This window comes from Pavona decussata, unplaced genomic scaffold (assembly GCF_977016875.1).
Source record: "Pavona decussata unplaced genomic scaffold, jaPavDecu1.1 SCAFFOLD_112, whole genome shotgun sequence".
NCBI lineage: Eukaryota > Metazoa > Cnidaria > Anthozoa > Scleractinia > Agariciidae > Pavona > Pavona decussata.
In genome coordinates, this window is record NW_028145526.1 from 1,391,938 (window position 1) to 1,408,616 (window position 16,679).

General features: G+C 41.7%; 1 protein-coding gene across 3 annotated transcripts in view; it reads left to right on the forward strand.

The window, feature by feature from the left end:
• The window catches only part of LOC146470728 (uncharacterized), a 77,432-nt gene that overhangs the window by 2,815 nt on the left and 57,938 nt on the right, over positions 1-16,679 (forward strand). The window contains exon 5 of one of the 3 annotated variants that reach the window (XR_014866978.1): positions 191-1,248. Coding sequence is in view for 1 of the 3 variants with exons in the window: in XM_085121693.1 (XP_084977819.1) it covers positions 191-723 (533 nt within the window). In the remaining 2 variants the exon portion in view is untranslated. Of the gene's footprint in view, positions 1-190; positions 2,503-16,679 lie in introns of those variants that run through there. The other 2 variants (XR_014866977.1, XM_085121693.1) reach the window with 2 other exon arrangements.

Below are 16,679 nucleotides of genomic sequence, written 5' to 3' on the forward strand. Positions count from 1 at the left end.
ATTTACATTCTTTTGTTTTCGATTATCAAAGCGTAAATTTCTAGAACAAACAGAGGAGCGGTCACATTACCAAAATAACTCACTAAAGTTACCGCTGTCTTAAACTGAAGACCAAATATAGTTAAGGGGTAGATGTGACCGTAACCAACATTTCATCATCTGTTCATCCTTTGAAACTTGCTCATTTCAGGTGGATGGCTTCTTGTTTTGAATGTGGTAATTAACAGTTCAGCCACCGCACCTCAGTTGTCCAAAAAGACGTCATACCGTGGAATAAGCGGTTACCACAGCAACAGGATGGTTGTCAACAATAGCGCTATGAAGGAGCTGAGAGCGCACTTGTCTTTCACTCAACTGAGATTCCACTGCAGGAAGCAACAGGTGGGACGTACATTCCATGTGATCACAGCCGCTAACAGCTCTGGCGAAGCTGTAGTCCAGTACTTCAGCGGTCAGACGAATGTCTTGCCTGGTTCATGCGGCTCGTTTGTGAGAATGGAGAATGACAACTCGAGCTTAGCAAATGGTTGCAATCAGTGGGAAGCTAAAAAATGGAGCTCTAACCGCTTTGGGGATAATGGCGACGGACGACTCTACCATCACGTTGCCATTGTATGGGGTAAATACCACTGGCTTCTTGGTACATACCAAGCGAGATGGGAATGTGATGACTTAAAAGTTGGCCTGTCGCCGGGCGATTTCTGGAAAGTCTTTGTTCGTTAGGAACTGATCGGGCCCATAAATCAGTACTTGTAAATTAGCATCAACGATCATGATTTTTTTTCACATTTGACCTTTGACGGTACACTTACACAGGCCTCTTGCGGCGGTCAAACATGCAGCGCCTGCGAATTCTCATCTGATCTGTGAAAAGAAGGAATCCTTATCCGGCGCAGTCACTGAGGCTGATTTCTGCTTTGATTTTTCCATAAAGAAATCATACACTGCATACTATAAGTTTATGTCCTATGACTCCGTTGTTTCAATTTCTACCAATGCCTTTTTAAGGCCTTTTTACAACTCATTTATTTTATTGTTCATGTAGAAATAGAACCTAGAGGACAGGGGCTCGTTTGCTTTGGCTGTTGTTTGAACGAGGTCTGTCTACCATTGTACCGTACGTTCGGGAGATTCCTTAGCTCTTAAGCAGTGCTTCCTGCGGTGCTTTCTATTATGCTGTACAAGGTGATTGTAACGTTTGAGTCTCGGGATGAAATTCTAAACTGTGACCATTCTAATGAAAGCTACGTACTGAGCAGTGCTTCACTGTGGTGCTTTCTATTATGCTGTACAAGGTGATTGTAACGCTTGAGTCTGTGGATAAAATCCTAAAGTGTGACCATTCAACTGAAAGCTAATGCGCAGTACTTTCCTGTGCTGCTTTCTATCATGCTGTACAAGGTGATTATAACGTTTGAGTCTCGGGATGATATCCTAAACTGTGACCATTCAAATGAAAGCTACTGATCATAGCAGTACTTTCCTGTGGTGCTGTTTATTATACTGTACAAGGTGATTTCTTTAGTCTTTAGATGAAATCCTAAAGTGTGACCATTGAAATGAAAAAGTAGCGCAATTCTGCGGTGTTGCTTCTTATGCTAGTAAGCGGTGGTTCTAAGTTTTCAGTCTGTGGATGGAATCCCCATGATTGACCATTCAAATGAAAGCTAATAAGCAGTACTTTCCTGTCACTGTTTTATATATTGTGCTGTAAAACATGATTCTAGCATTTGAGCCGAGGGATGAAATCCCAAAAGTGTAGCCATTCAGGATCACCTTAGTTCGTAGGAGTCATCGGTCAGCACCAAGAGGCTCAGTAAGACTGTGGATCAAGGAAACAAAGCACAACTCAGTTAGAAAATTATGGTAACAACATCAATAACATATCCTTTATTTTAACACAATCAGCTTTTAAGCATGAAAATGCTTGTAACGTCGTGAAAGGTAAAAACTACAAGATAAAAAATTTAATATGCATTTGAAATGGTACACTAATAGTGATATTTAGGAGCAAGAGGATAATAAGAGAAAATTAAAAGAAGTTGTGTGTTGAATATTAAAACGTAATAACATTTGTAAACGGTGTAATGTCTGGGGAGTGATTGCACAGACTGGACGTTAAAGTGAAGTTCTTTAAATACTTTATCCTTTTTCACCTTATTGTAGAAAACGTTAAAAGTAAATCCATTGTACTTTGAGACGGCGTTCAATAAAATAGCACCTTTATGACTAATATAGTTTTTAAAATCGCGCTACAGTACTTGTATTATGTCTTTTAAGATTGTAGCCCGAAGGCTTGGAGCTTACCAAGTCAGACAGTGCTCGTAGGGCTTCGCCATTGAGCACTTTATAGATTAGTTTAATTAAATGTAATTTGTATTGCATTGGTAACTGATTGTATTCCAGTTGCAGTGTCGGTATACCGCATCAGTTGGCATGTGTTGGGGTAGGTTGTAGATCACTCTGGCGGCTCCACGATGGAGTACCTCTAAATAATTTCGGTGTTCTAAATTATTACAACGTCCCCATACGACAAGGCCATATAAGACTGAAGGGAGGATGACTTTAAAATACAAATTTAACAGGACTGCTCTGTTCAAGAATGAGTAGGTTCAACTTGTTAATAAAACTCTTCTTTACACAGATAAGATTCTAGTTTTGATAAGAAGAGTCCGTTGTCAATAGTTACCCCCAGAAGGCGAATGTAATTAACCCACTCGATCCGTTCCTCACCAACAACTTCAGATTTAAGTGCTGGGATAAACGGTTTTCTCTAAAGTAACATTGCTTCGCACTTTGCCGAGTGAGGTGTTAAAGAGTTCTCCAAGCACGTCTAGTTATTAATTTGGAGAGCGCGTCATGTAGAGGGGTGATTACGTTATCAACCGTGTTGCTGATACAATAAACGGTAGTATCGTCTCCGTACATAAATACAGTGCCGGAAGAAATGTAAGTCGGCAAATCATTGGTATACATGGCGAATAGTGTGGGGCGTAATACTGAACCTTGAGGAACCCCTCTAGTGACATTTAACACTGATGAGCGCTGGACATGAACAGATGGAATTTTGAGATCGACCCGTTAGATAGTCGGTCATCCAAGACAGTAACTTCCTTTAGTGTTAAACTGAGGCGGGATTAACCTTATTTAATAGGATCTCATGAGAGATGAAGTCGAAAGCTTTTATGAAGTCAGCGAAGGCCACGGCAACCACTTGATTATTATCGATGGCTTTTCGCCAGGTTTCGGTGAGGTGAACCAGTAGTGGTTCGGTTCAGTACCCCTCCCTGTAGGCCCATTGGTAATCAGTACCCAATTTTTTTTAAAGAACGTGCTTCACAATAGTTTCCGTTACACACGATGCCATTATTTTGCTTGGGAAACTTAGGACCGAAACTACGCCTGTAGTTATTCATATCCAGGAGTTCATGTCTGTCTCACCTTCTTTCTTGTGAACTGGAACGTCTGCAACCAGCAGAGCTTTTTACCATTCGGTTCTCCGAGGTGAGCACTGAATGAAAATAGGCAAGTTAGAGGTGCGGTGATGGATGGTTCAGCTAATTTCAATAGTTTGTCGTCAGGACCAGCGGCTTTACTAGGCTTGGGTGTCTTTAATTTCTTGCAAATAAAGTCTTCGCACACGTTGATTTCCGAGACTGAGGGGACTAAACTACCTTTATCATCGTTTCGCTGGATGTTGTCGCGAGGTCCGTCTCTCGTGCCTGTATCCAATAGTAACAAAACACTTGTTCATCGGATGAACTTTTTCTTTGTCAGAGACCACACGGCTTAACCGTCTGAAGTCACGTTTTAAAGGACCAATTCGTTTTAGTCTGACTGGATCAGTCGCTTCCGTTATAAAGTTCCAGTAAGCCATCGGGAACTTTACCAAGGCTTTTTTCTCCCCGAAGTAACGAGTCTTTAGCATCAGCGTCATGGGCGAGGGGGCTGGGGGGGCTGCAGCCCCCCCTGTCGGAAAAAAAATAGTATTATTCGGGCAAAACGGATGTACCGTTAGGGCAAAGACATAGTAAAAAATATTTTATTTTTTAGTAACTTGATTTGGGCCGTGCTAGAGCAAGTGCTGAGGATAATGGAAGGCGTGGTCACTTTATCAAAGGATCGCGATCTCAAGACCTACAACGAAAGTAATTCGCTTCTCCACTCAATTTGTGACTTTAAGTTTGTTTATGGCTAGATTGGTTTGAGGCTCATCTTATCCAACACTGATAATTTGAGTAGATATCTACAGGGAGAACAAATGGATGTCATCACTGCCAAGAAGACTGCTGATGCTGTCGTTAAGACACTGAGCAATTGTCGCAATGAAGAGAGCTTCACTCAGATGTGGTCACAGGCTTTTTTTTTTAGCGCAAAAAATCAGAATAGGAATCGAGGGTACGAAATTTACTTTCAGAGATGCCAGGGTGCCTCGAACCAGACCATCACGCCGACTACGGGGGCCTTACTCAGTGGTGAGACACCTGCTGCAGCGAACGACAGCTCACAACAGACGCCAAAAGACCACTTTAGTATCATAGTTTATTACACAAGTATTGACAAAGTCGTCAGTGAACTTCAATCAAGGTTTGAGGGCAATGACCAGGAGGTTTTGTGCGCATTAGGTGAAATCGTATTCAGCCGTTCTCCAAGCATCAACAACATCCAGACTGTATCAAATTTCTATGATGTGGATAGTGAAATGCTATAAAGTGAGAAGTCAATCTTTGAAAACTACGACTGCGGGGGCCCATGCCAGAGAAGAAACGCAGCCGTGATGGTAAAGACCATGCATCAAAGTGGTCTCCATAACATTTTACCTGTTCTATATAAAGTTGCCTCCATGCTGGCCACAATTCCTGCAACCTCGTGCTCTGCTGAAAGGTCTTTCAGCGCCCTTCGCCGCATCAAGACATTTTTAAGATCCACAATGGGACAAGAAAGACCGACTTAGCAGTATCGCCGTTATTAACATTGAAAGAAAGTATGCAAACAAGACAATGCAGAATGACATACAAAGGATTATTGACATATTTGGGTCTCGAAGTAATCGTTCTTCATACTTCGTTTAGAGCTCGAATGGGTACGTTTTATCTCTCGCTTCATGGTTTTGTATTTTAGAAATGTTGATCTCGATTTACCGAAAATATTTGCACTATTTTGAATGCCCGTGCTCTCACGGTATGGCGAAGAAAACTTGACGTCACGAAAGAACCATCTTGTGCATCTGTGACCAACAAGTTTCATTCGGGCAAATTATGTTCAGCCCCCCCAACAAAATTTTTCCCGTACGCCGATGGTCTTTAGGATCCTTAACTTGGTTGTGATTTCATTTCTGATTCTCTTATAGTTGGCGTAGATTTCCTGATCTTTCTCACTAACAGTCGTTATTTTAAACAGTTTGAACTTGTAATTCATGTTATTGTGGTTTGTGACGTTTAATGTTCGGCCCCACAAGTATAGTAACATGAAGTCCTAACTGACAGCTGACTGGCGATAGCGATCAGGGGGTTGTTGTGCATTGATTTGTGCATGCGGTGTGAATCGATCGTATTAAATCATGTTGTGTTTATGCCTGTGGTCTTGGTACTTTTCCGGACTCAACATGGTGTCAGAAGCGAGATCTTCCTACTAGCCTACAGCTGCTGAGATCAAACCAGTCGAAGAAACGATCGAATAGACGGCTTAATCGGTCAAAGTGAACGTGGTTTCAAACAAGATGGCGGAAAGCATGCCATTCGCCAGACCGCCGGAACCGCTGGATATTTCGACGGGAAATCCTGCTCACTCGTGGGGGAAATGGAAACAAAAATTCGAAATTTACCTCAAGGCAATTGGAGCTTCAAAGAAACCCGATGAAATGAAAGTGGGGCTGCTTTTAAACCACATCGGCGAGCCGTGTTTGGAAATTTACTCAAATTTTACCTACTTATCCGAGCGTGACGACCCCGCGGGAGGAAAGACAATCTTCCAGCCGAAAATTCCGACAACTACGCGAACTTTACGGCAAAGTTTGATGAATACTTTCAGAAACGGGACCCTCAACTCATGCTGCGAGAGAAATTTTGGATTCACCTTAAACGAGAGCCGACGCAGACCTTTGATTCGTGCGTCGTGACTGTCAAAGAAAGAGCCGCCGAGTGCAAGTTTCCAGCCGATTTCTGTGAGCAAGCAGTCAGAGACAAACTTACCTTTTCCTACAAGGAAGACAATTACAAGCTAAAGCTCTATGACGAAGAAGCAGCCCTTTCACTCGAAAAGGCGGTAAAGACCCTGTCTTTGAAGGAAGCAACAAAACGCGAGTTACAAGAATCAAAAACTGCAGAGATTGAGAGTGTCACACCGCGAGGGAACAGGTCAGGCCCTAACTTTGATCAAGTTACAGAGCAAAGGAACCAGCGAGACTCTAAAAGGAAGCCCTTCCAAACAGTTGGCCGAAACTGTAGTTATTGCAACCGCCAGCACCCCCCTGAAAGGGGAAACTGCCCAGCCGCAGATACACGATGCAGCAAATGCAATAAAATGGGGCATTTCCCTATCACATGCAAGAGTGTAAAAGTCAACCAGGTTCTGAGAATGACCTAAGCCCCACATTTGTGGGAGGGGTAACCACACCCTCATGTTCCAATATTTCCAAATTAGAACCAGCTGCAAACCCTCAAACCGGTAGGTCCGACGCTGGATTCCATGTCTAGCTCAAGGTCCAAGACCAAGACATGCTAACATGGTGCATCGACACAGGTGCACAAGTGTCTGTGATGCCTGAAGCCATCTACAAGTCATCATATGGGCCGCTTTCAAAATCCGACAGAGAACTTGTCGGAGCAGGGGATGTTCCTCTGGCGACCCTTGGATGTGCAGTCATGAACTTCACTCTAGCTGGAACAGTCATCAAGGAACAAGTGTACATAGTCAGAGGGGCATCCAAGTTGCTTCTTGGAATACCTGCCATCCGAAGTCTTGGCCTTATCCATGAAATCCCAGGGACATACAGTGTCAAAGCTGTTCATCTGACGCCTGATAACCATACACTCCGATCAGGGACAAAGGAGGACGTTATCAAGTAGTACCCAACACTCTTTCAAGGCCTCGGCAAACTGGAGGGTGAACATACAATTCATTTAAAGGAAGGGACCACACCCTTTTGTCTGACCACTCCCAGGCGAGTACCACTGCCACTTATGAAAAAGGTGCAGGAACAGATCAAACGTATGGACAACTGGATGTTATTGAACCAGTAGACGAGCCGACGGAATGGTGTTCGCCGATTGTGGTAGTGCCAAAGGCCGACGGAAGGGTACGGATATGTGTTGACCTCACACGGCTTAACCAAGCAGTTCGCCGAGAAGTTTATCAAATGCCGACGGTTGAAGAAACGCTGGGAAGCCTTACAGAAGGATCAGTATTCTCTAAGCTTGATGCTAACTCAGGGTTCCAGCAGATAGTCCTAAACGCAGAAAGTGCCAAGCTAACTACCTTTATTACACCTTTTGGCCGTGGGCAGTGTAGTGCCGCATGGACGATATTCTAGTCATTGGGAGAGACCAAGCGGAACATGATCAGCGACTTAAGCAAGTCCTTGACAGGGTAGTGGAGAGGAAACTCACGCTCAACCTTGAGAAGTGCTTATTTTCTCAAACCAGGCTCCAATACTTGGGCCAGATCATTGACAGTGAAGGAATCAGGAAAGATCCCTCAAAGGTTAAAGCTATCACCGACATGGCAGAACCCCAGAACATTGCAGACCTGCGACGTTTCTTAGGATTGGTCAACCACCTAATGAAGTTCTGTCCAGATCTGGCTGAGAAGACGAAACACTTACGAGACGTGCTCAAGAAAGAGAGTGCCTGGGTATGGGGCCCAGCCCAATAAGTAGCCTTTCAACAGTTGAAAGCAGACATGGCATCCGAGCAAGTTCTTGCACTGTACGATCCAGAAAAGGAGACCATGGTCTCATCTGATGCCAGCAGTTTTGGACTAGGTGCAGTTCTTTTGCAGAAGCAGCCATCCGGCGAAATGAGGCCAGTGGCCTATGCTAGCAGATCAATGACTGAGACAGAGCGTCGTTATGCCCAAATTGAAAAAGAGGCTTTGGCTATCACATGGGCACTTGAACACTGGGCAGAATTTTTGATCGGAATGAGATTTAAAGTAGAAACAGATCACAAGCCATTGATTCCGTTGTTTTCCACTAAATTGATAGACGAGCTTCCGGTGCGCATACAACGTTTCAGGATGAGACTCATGAGGTGTGACTTTGCCATCGCGCATGTTCCTGGTAAACTCCTGTACACAGCTGATTCATTGTCACGATCCCCCCAGGAAGGTAAAGCCCAGGAGTTCAAGTCATGGAAGGACCTTCATGACAAAGTCGAGTGCTATGTGAATGCTGTACTAGTGACCTTACCTGCCTTGGACCAGCGGTTAGATGAGATACGTTCTGAGCTGAAGAACGACGACACACTCAAAACCGTGATGCAGTATGTTCAGCATGGGTGGCCGGAAGAGAAACGAAGAGTCCATGGGCCAATAGCTAAATACTGGAGTGAGAGTGGCAACATATCCCTTCAAAACGGGCTACTCCTGAGAGGACGACGAATCATTATACCTCCAAGGTTAAGAGCAGATGTACTAAGGCGTCTACATTATGGTCATCAAGGGATTACCCAAAACGCGTGCGAATGCGGCCTCTTCGGTGTGGTGGCCCGGGATCTCCCAAGACATCACAAATGTCGTGCAAAACTGTGCCATGTGTGAGAAATATCGCAGAGAACGCATTGAGCCAATGAAAGGTACTGAATTTCCGGATCGACCGTGGAGCAGAGTCGGCGTAGACTTCTTCCAGCACAAGGATAAACATTACCTCCTGGCTGTAGATTACTTTACAAGAGATGTAGAGATATGTCGAGTGTTCAAGGATGTGAACTCTGCCCAGACTATCCTGCAGCTTAAAAGGGTTTTCAGTCATCACGGGATTCCAGACATCTTATCTACCGACAATGGCCCCCAGTTTGATTCACGTGAGTTCACCGCCTTCTCCACTGACTGGCAGTTTCAGCACGTAACCTCTTCTCCAAGATATCCCCAGGCCAATGGAGAAGTGGAAAGGGCAGTCCAAACTATGAAGATGGTCTTAAATAAGAGTAGAGACGAATACTTGGCTCTCCTGAATTACAGAGATACTCTGTTCCATCACGGTTACTCTCCAGCACAATTAAGCATAGGTCGGAAACTACGTACTAGAGTCCCTTGTCACCCAGATAAGCTGAAGCCAGAGACCCCTAACTATGATCACGTCAGAAGAAAAGAGAAGAAATACCGAGCAAAAATGAAGTTCGATTATGACCGGAGGCACAGAGTAGTAGAGGGAGAGGAGCTGTCATCTGGTGACCGCGTTTGGATCCCTGACCTGAAAGCATAAGGGACAGTAATTACGCAACACGAATCTCCAAGGTCCGTAGTCATACAGACCTCAAATGGACAAGTGAGAAGGAACCGGAGGATGACACGAAGAGTTCTTGATAGAAGACCTCCAGCCTCACCCCAGAATGAGGGCTGTGAGAGTCACGAAGCACCACCAACAAGAGAGCTGAGCCCAGAGGGGCAAGGAGACTTCGGAGAACTGCCTGTCCCTGAGGACCAACCAGCAGTAAATGAGCCCTTACAGCCTAAACCGCTGCTGACCCGCCTTAGAACTGGAGGAGCTCTTAGAAGACCAGAAAGACTTATTGAACAATGCTAAGATTAGTATTTATTTATGACTGTGGAACTGATGTACTTATTGACATTTAGTTAAGTTAAAAAAAAAGGAAGATGTAGTAATATGAAGCCCTAACTGACAGCTGACCGGCGATAGCGATCAGGGAGTTGTTGTGCATTGACTTGTGCATGCGGTATGAATCGATCATATTAAATCATGTTGTGTTTATGCCTTTTGTCTTGGTACTTTTCCGGACTCAACAACAAGCACTTGTGCTATAAACACTGCCGAGCGAAAAAAAAGTCATATAGTTATTTATTTTTTATGGTCCTCGTATTCTAATTGAATTATATCACATTACTGAGTTTAATAATATATTTTAATATAGGATTTAAAAAATAATTTCACAGCAAACTTAATCTAGATATACAAACAAACAAGAAATGTTGCTAGATCTTGCTTATTTCATTAGATGTCGGAAAGATCAGAAGTTGACTCAATGGCCACTTTGGCCGGGTGTGGTCTAATGGCCAAAATCCAATGGCCGCCAAGCTTATCAAAACTCTGGAATAGCATTATCCAATCATCCGTCTTTTAATAGGGAAAGATGCACAGTACCAACAAGGGTGTGAGTAGGGCAAGGTAACTTGGGGTTTGGCAAGGCCGGACTACATCCTTCAATACATAAAGATAACTTAATGGATGTCAAGACTTTTCTTTAAGTTACCCCTCGGACGACCATGGAAGCACCAAGCCACCCCTTCAACTGTGTGGTCAAAACAACATCCCCTGTCCTTTTCACACTCATCTCGCTGTATTTCAATAGTCAAAAATCCATGGGCGCTAAGGGATTCTATAGAAGAAAAGGATGTCTGTAGCGGCTAACTGCGCTGGGCCAGGCCAATAACTCGTATTCATTCAGGTAAACACACATTTAATTTGCGCTAGAAACTGAAACATTAGAGCATCTGTTCGACTGAACGATACGCTACCTTACAAACTTTGCGCACAATACATAAATACAAGCAAAACAACCGAGCGAAAGGCATACTTGCAAGTTATTGTGCCTACATTCCGACGATCGCGGTACAAACCTAGAAGTCCGTACGCTCACATGGCGAGAAGAAATGGGCCTACACATTCTTAGTCAGCGGTAATGACTACTTCAAGTAACGAATACGAAATGAAACTTGCAATGTCCATTAAGGTTACCCTATACCTTCAGAGGTGTCTCGCGTCCAAGCGATGTTAAGCGCATCCATTTTAAACTGTAGGTACCTAAACCTCTATGTCAAATTAAAGCTTGTAGAGCTGGCTATCAAACTGTACCAAGAATTTTGAAATAAAATAAATTGTCGAATTTTTCACGACCTCTAAATGCGAGCGTCCGAATCACCTTTTTAAAGTTACAAGTCAAAGCGAATTTTGTTTTTTGCTAATTTAATTTGCTCCTCAGTTTCCGTACCCAAAGCGCTAAAAAAAACGTGTCTGCGTTTTGCCATACTAGGCAATCGCAATGAAAAGTTATAGAACATTTTCGAAATAGGATGAAAAAAATGTCGAGTGATCGTACAAAAATCGCTCTCAGAGAAAAAGTATTTCGAAAGAAAAAATTCGCAGACACGTTTTTGTTGTTTATTTGTTAAACTAGCTTCTTTCCAAAATTGAAGGCAAACGAATAAATTCCCTTTGAGTTTTAGCTCTTTGAAGTGGCTCCTCCAAGTGCAAAAATTGATTGGAGGATACAGCGCTAAAAATTCGGCAGTTCATTTTATTTCAAAATTCTTGGTTTACTTTGTTAGCCAGCCCTATAAGCAGTGTAGGTATCTACAGTTTAAAGCGAACGCGCTGCATCGCCTTGACGCGAGACACCTCTGAAGACACCTCTGAAGGTATAAGGTAACCTTAAGGTACAACCCTCCAACATGATAAGGTTGGTTTGAGTTACCCTTGGAACCGCTACCTTCCATTTCTCGATTCCTCTAAAACCTGGGCCCGGTTTTTCGAAAGCTGATTAACCCTAATCCCCGAGTAAAACTTGAACGAAGTCTTCAACTCGCTTGTTTAAAATGTTCTTCAAACGCTAATTTTAAGCTTATAGTGAAGAGAAGTCAAATTTAAACGAATAAAATTTTTTGGCAGAATCTTTTACTGATTAATTAGCAATTAAATTCAAATCAAAGTTCACGTTAACCCACGATTAGCTTAAACGAGCTTTGCACAACTGGGTCCTCATTTAAATTGACTCAAAAAATCATACCCAACAAAGAGATACCAAAATCTTCCTGTCCACCGCATTTTGGTTTTGATGCTGCTGTGTTTCAGAACGAACTGTTAAATGCGATAACAGACTCTTAGTCTCTAAATTGATATCAACGTGTAATATTAATTCAGCTTGACGTGTGACAGGTGTACCTTTTGCCTAGTTCTATTTTCCCATTGGCCTCTTTGGAACTGATATTTACCAATCGAAAACGTACCAATTGTATTAAGTTTTAACTTGCAGTCTATCTGGTAGATCATTACATATGCGCCAATTACGTGCAGTAATAACTGAATTTAATCCAAAGATAGACATTAAACTACTTTACGAAATCGCATTGGACTCATAAAGGACAAGCGGAAGAGATGAAATTTTGTATAGACGACTCCAGAAGCGCCATACACTTTCTTTATCAACACGAAGTGCCATTTTCGTAAGAAAAAAAACTATGTACAACTTCTTTTGTTGATCTCTTAGCAAGACAATGCTGCCAAGTGGATATTAATTGACGACATTGGGATTTCTCTTAATCTAGTAATCCCTGTCAGAAAAAAAAAGACAATCAACATGTGGGCGAAAGCTCAAAGGGGATATTGGCTTTCAGACAAATGTTCAAATTCGGGAAAGCAAAATTTGGCCTTTGCCCGAATTATTCGCAACAATTACACGGGTGCTCGCTTGCTCGTGCTCGCAAAATTTTTGCATCTGCTTGCATGCTCGCATTCTCGTTAACATGTGCTCGATTGCTCGAAATTTCGTTAATCCTCCTTTGTAGTTATTTTTTATACATATATAAACGATAAATCAGTTATGATAGGGTTAAAATAAAAAGGTTTAAACATCCTTACCTCTGGCTTCAGTCTTTCTTCAACAGTTCAGCCTGTAACTATTGTTCTGTTTTGGAGGTGTCAGCCAGATTATTAGCTATTACTTGGCCCAAAACATTTATCCTATTAATAAAAGAGAGATTCGGCTAGCGGAAAATTTACGAAGTACTCCAAGTGCTCGCTGCTCGCCATCTGTATTTTTCTAAAGTGCTCGCTGCTCGCAACTCATCCAGTCTTTCTCTACTTCTCGTTCCGACAGTCAAGGCAGTAACTTATGTATTGAACCTACTTTCTCCTTTTACGCTCGAAAAATATGGAACTCGCTACCACAAGACATCAAATTTTCTGAAACTTTCTTAATTTTAATATCTCGCCTTAAAACTTAAGAATACAATTTTGCATAAGTTATATTTTTTCCATAGCTTACTAGCTACATGATCTATTTACCTACTAGTTATCTATTTACCTATTTATCTTCGTATTTACTTATTCCTTATACTGAGAAGGTTTGGTAATAAATAAACAAGTAAAAATCAACGGTAAATCGGACGACGCTTCGGAGTCGTCATGACACCATTTTCAAGTTCAAAATGGTTAGAATAAACTGTCAGAAATAGTTCGCTGAAGATTAACATCGTAAACAGTTTTGTAGTGTTACGCAAATAGTTTGGTTAAATTTGAGTCCGATTGGAATTTAAGAGATGGTGAGAATTAAGGGAAACGCATGGTTGTTCTCTGTTTCTATGGTGAACTTGGCTTAAGAGCGACAGTTTTTAAGGACCCGCTGAAGAAAGTAGCCGCTGATATTGTGTCCACGCCCTTGGTCAACTCAGTCGTGAATGATTTACCTCATTTTCTCTACAATACAACACCTCTTTGTTATTTCGTATTCTTGGCTTCCTTTGAGTCCTTTCTCCGCCCAACTAAGCTGAAGTTCCCACCGAAAACTGGAATAAATGCAGAAATACGGCGAATTTGGCAAATATGGCGAATTTGACGATAATTCGCTAAAGGCCAAAATGCAAGTGAATGAGCCTAAGATAAGGGTACCAACAAACAGGCGAATTTGACGATCTGGCAACAAAGACCAAAATGCAAGCGAATGAGCTCAAGTCAAGGGTACTAACAAAGCGGCGAATTCAACGAATGCGGCAAATTTGGCAAATATGGCGAATTTGACGATATTTCGCCAAAGACCAAAATGCAAGCGAATGAGCTTAAGACAAGGGTACCAACAAAGCGGCGAATGCGGCAAATTTGGAAAATATGGCGAATTCGACGATATTTCGCCAAAGACCAAAATGCAAGCGAATGAGCTTAATGCGGCAAATTTGGAAAATATGGCGAATTCGACGATATTTCGCCAAAGACCAAAATGCAAGCGAATGAGCTTAAGACAAGGGTACCAACAAAGCCGCGAATTTGACGAATGAGGCAAATTTGACAATATGGCGAATTTGACGATATTTTGCCAAAGACCAAACTTTAGGCGAATGAACTCGAGAAGGGTACCAATAAAGCGGCTAATTCGACGAGGTGCCCCAAAACCTATGTTTGATTGTCCGGGACGATGACACTTTATTTCAATAGGGCGCACAATTACAGTCAAGACGGTATTATCCCTTATAACTCTACGAAACTAAGTTACAGCAACATAACTAAAATACGAAAATACCATGGTACTAAAATACTTAAACACAAGAATACCAAAATATTAAAAGAGAAAACTGATTATTTAGTGCTGCAATGTAAATCTTTGACTTGTGTGTGAGACAAGTACATTTCTGATTTCAACTTTGAATTAGTCATGTTATAAGCTAAACAGTGAGGCTCACTAGTTTAAACAAAAAAATATTCACTTTGTGCATGTAGATGCGTTAAATAGGTTAAGAAAAAAAAAACTATCCATGAGATTAAAATATGAAGTCATCATAACTGCAGGGTAAGGTGACTTACCATAAGAAAATACATGAAAGCACTTTTGGGTTATCTTTTTGGTTGGAATCTGTCCAACCAAATTTTCGTTGATGGTTGTTCAACTAATTAATTTTTTTCTCTGATTTCGTCTGATTTTGATGCATGGTTGAATATGATTTCACTACAAGTACCTCTCTATTCTCAATAGAAGTGTGTGATATTTGAGAAATGTAAATACTTCGTTGCATGTAGACTTAACATCACTTGACTCGCCTTATTCCTTTTTAAGGTTTTTGACCTTGAAATAAAATGTTCTTATCACATGTTTGTCTCCTGCTTTGGCTTTGGCAGATACTACAAATTTGATTAACATACGAATTCGAATAGCCACATCTGTATAGGATTTCATCCACGGACACACACGTTAGTGTCAATGGGTTATGCCTTCATCAGCTGGACCTTTAAACGGCCCTTTTGACAACTGAGTTTTGCAGTAATTCTTTGTTGGTAATGACATACATGCATAAAAAGGCCTCTAACAACTTGCTTGCAGTTAAGAGTAAAGTACCCATAACCATATATATTTTGAAAGTAGACATGCCAGGGTTTCTTAAAAATTTATTAGCTTTTAATTAGTCATACACACTCGTCAACAAATTTTAACCCCTTTATAATAGAAATGTATATAAATAGAAATATAGAAAATACCTAGAGACAGTAACGTACAAAATCCTAAAATATTAATTATCTCCTGTCTTCTTATATTTGACCCTAAAGTCAAGATGTTTAAACATATCTAATAGAGGTTTAAACAAAGAATCCATCTCAAAGTCAACGTTGGTCTATGTTTAAGGCATCTAACTTCAGGGTACTGAACCCCAAACCTTTCATTAATCGCACCCCATTGGACAGAGGGGTTTAACTAGGCAGCTGTTTGTTGTTGGTGACGTCTTCCAACTGATACCACAGTTCACCGAAGCGCATGTGACACAGGTCACCATGCAAGGGTGATATAAGAATTTGTATGGCGTTAAAATTAAATCGAAATTTAGACAACACTATTCCCTCAAAAACCAACAAAAAATATAATTAAGTCTGAAAAAGCTTACCCGGTGTCTTTTGCTGTGTTTCCAATGCACAACAGGGGAAGTCCACGGAAGCCTTTGGCACGCAACAAACCACAGCCCCCCCTCCCCAGCAAAATGGAGTTCTGTACTGGCCAGCCGTGCCTTGCGTGACAGCATAAAACTTCTCTTGAGAATATAAATTGATTTTTGCATTATTGAATTTTTTTATATGATTTGACTTCGCGATTTTCAAACTCGTAACTTACCGTGTCACATACGCTTTGGTGACCTGTGCTTATACTTGAAGTGATGAAGCGGTACGTGGTTTTGCCTGAATCTTCAACTGAATAATCGGACTAATTTGACCACGAATTGCCACCGCTATCTGTTGCTTCAAAGATTATTCGCTGAATCTTGCCATATCATTAATAGAAGGTGCCATTTTAAAGGCCTGCTAAACACAGATAGCAAAAGGTTTGGTCGAATCTGCCAACTGAATCTGATGAAAGTAAAAAAAATACATAAACATTTTTATGTAAGGGACACGAAGTGTCTTTAGCCACCGTGAGACCCTTGTGAGCCCTTTTGGGGTCAAAACGTACCCCTTACTTGGAAGCGCGCATAAACATAGTCAATCAACTAGCGAATGTGAGCGGGGACATATAATGCACCCTACACCTTTTTTGGAAAATCGAAAATGAGAGATTTTGGGGAGGTTTTAGGAGTGAAAAGCTATCCTGGAGACATGTCTAATGATGAGGAACTAACTGAGATCGGCTGCTTGAAAATGAAAGCGAAGAATCGAGGTTAATTGTGAAGGAAACATTAGTCGCCTAAGCATGCACGTCGCAGCTTAAAGCAGAAATGCATGCATGCTTTTGCTGTCCAAAACCCTGGTAAATTTC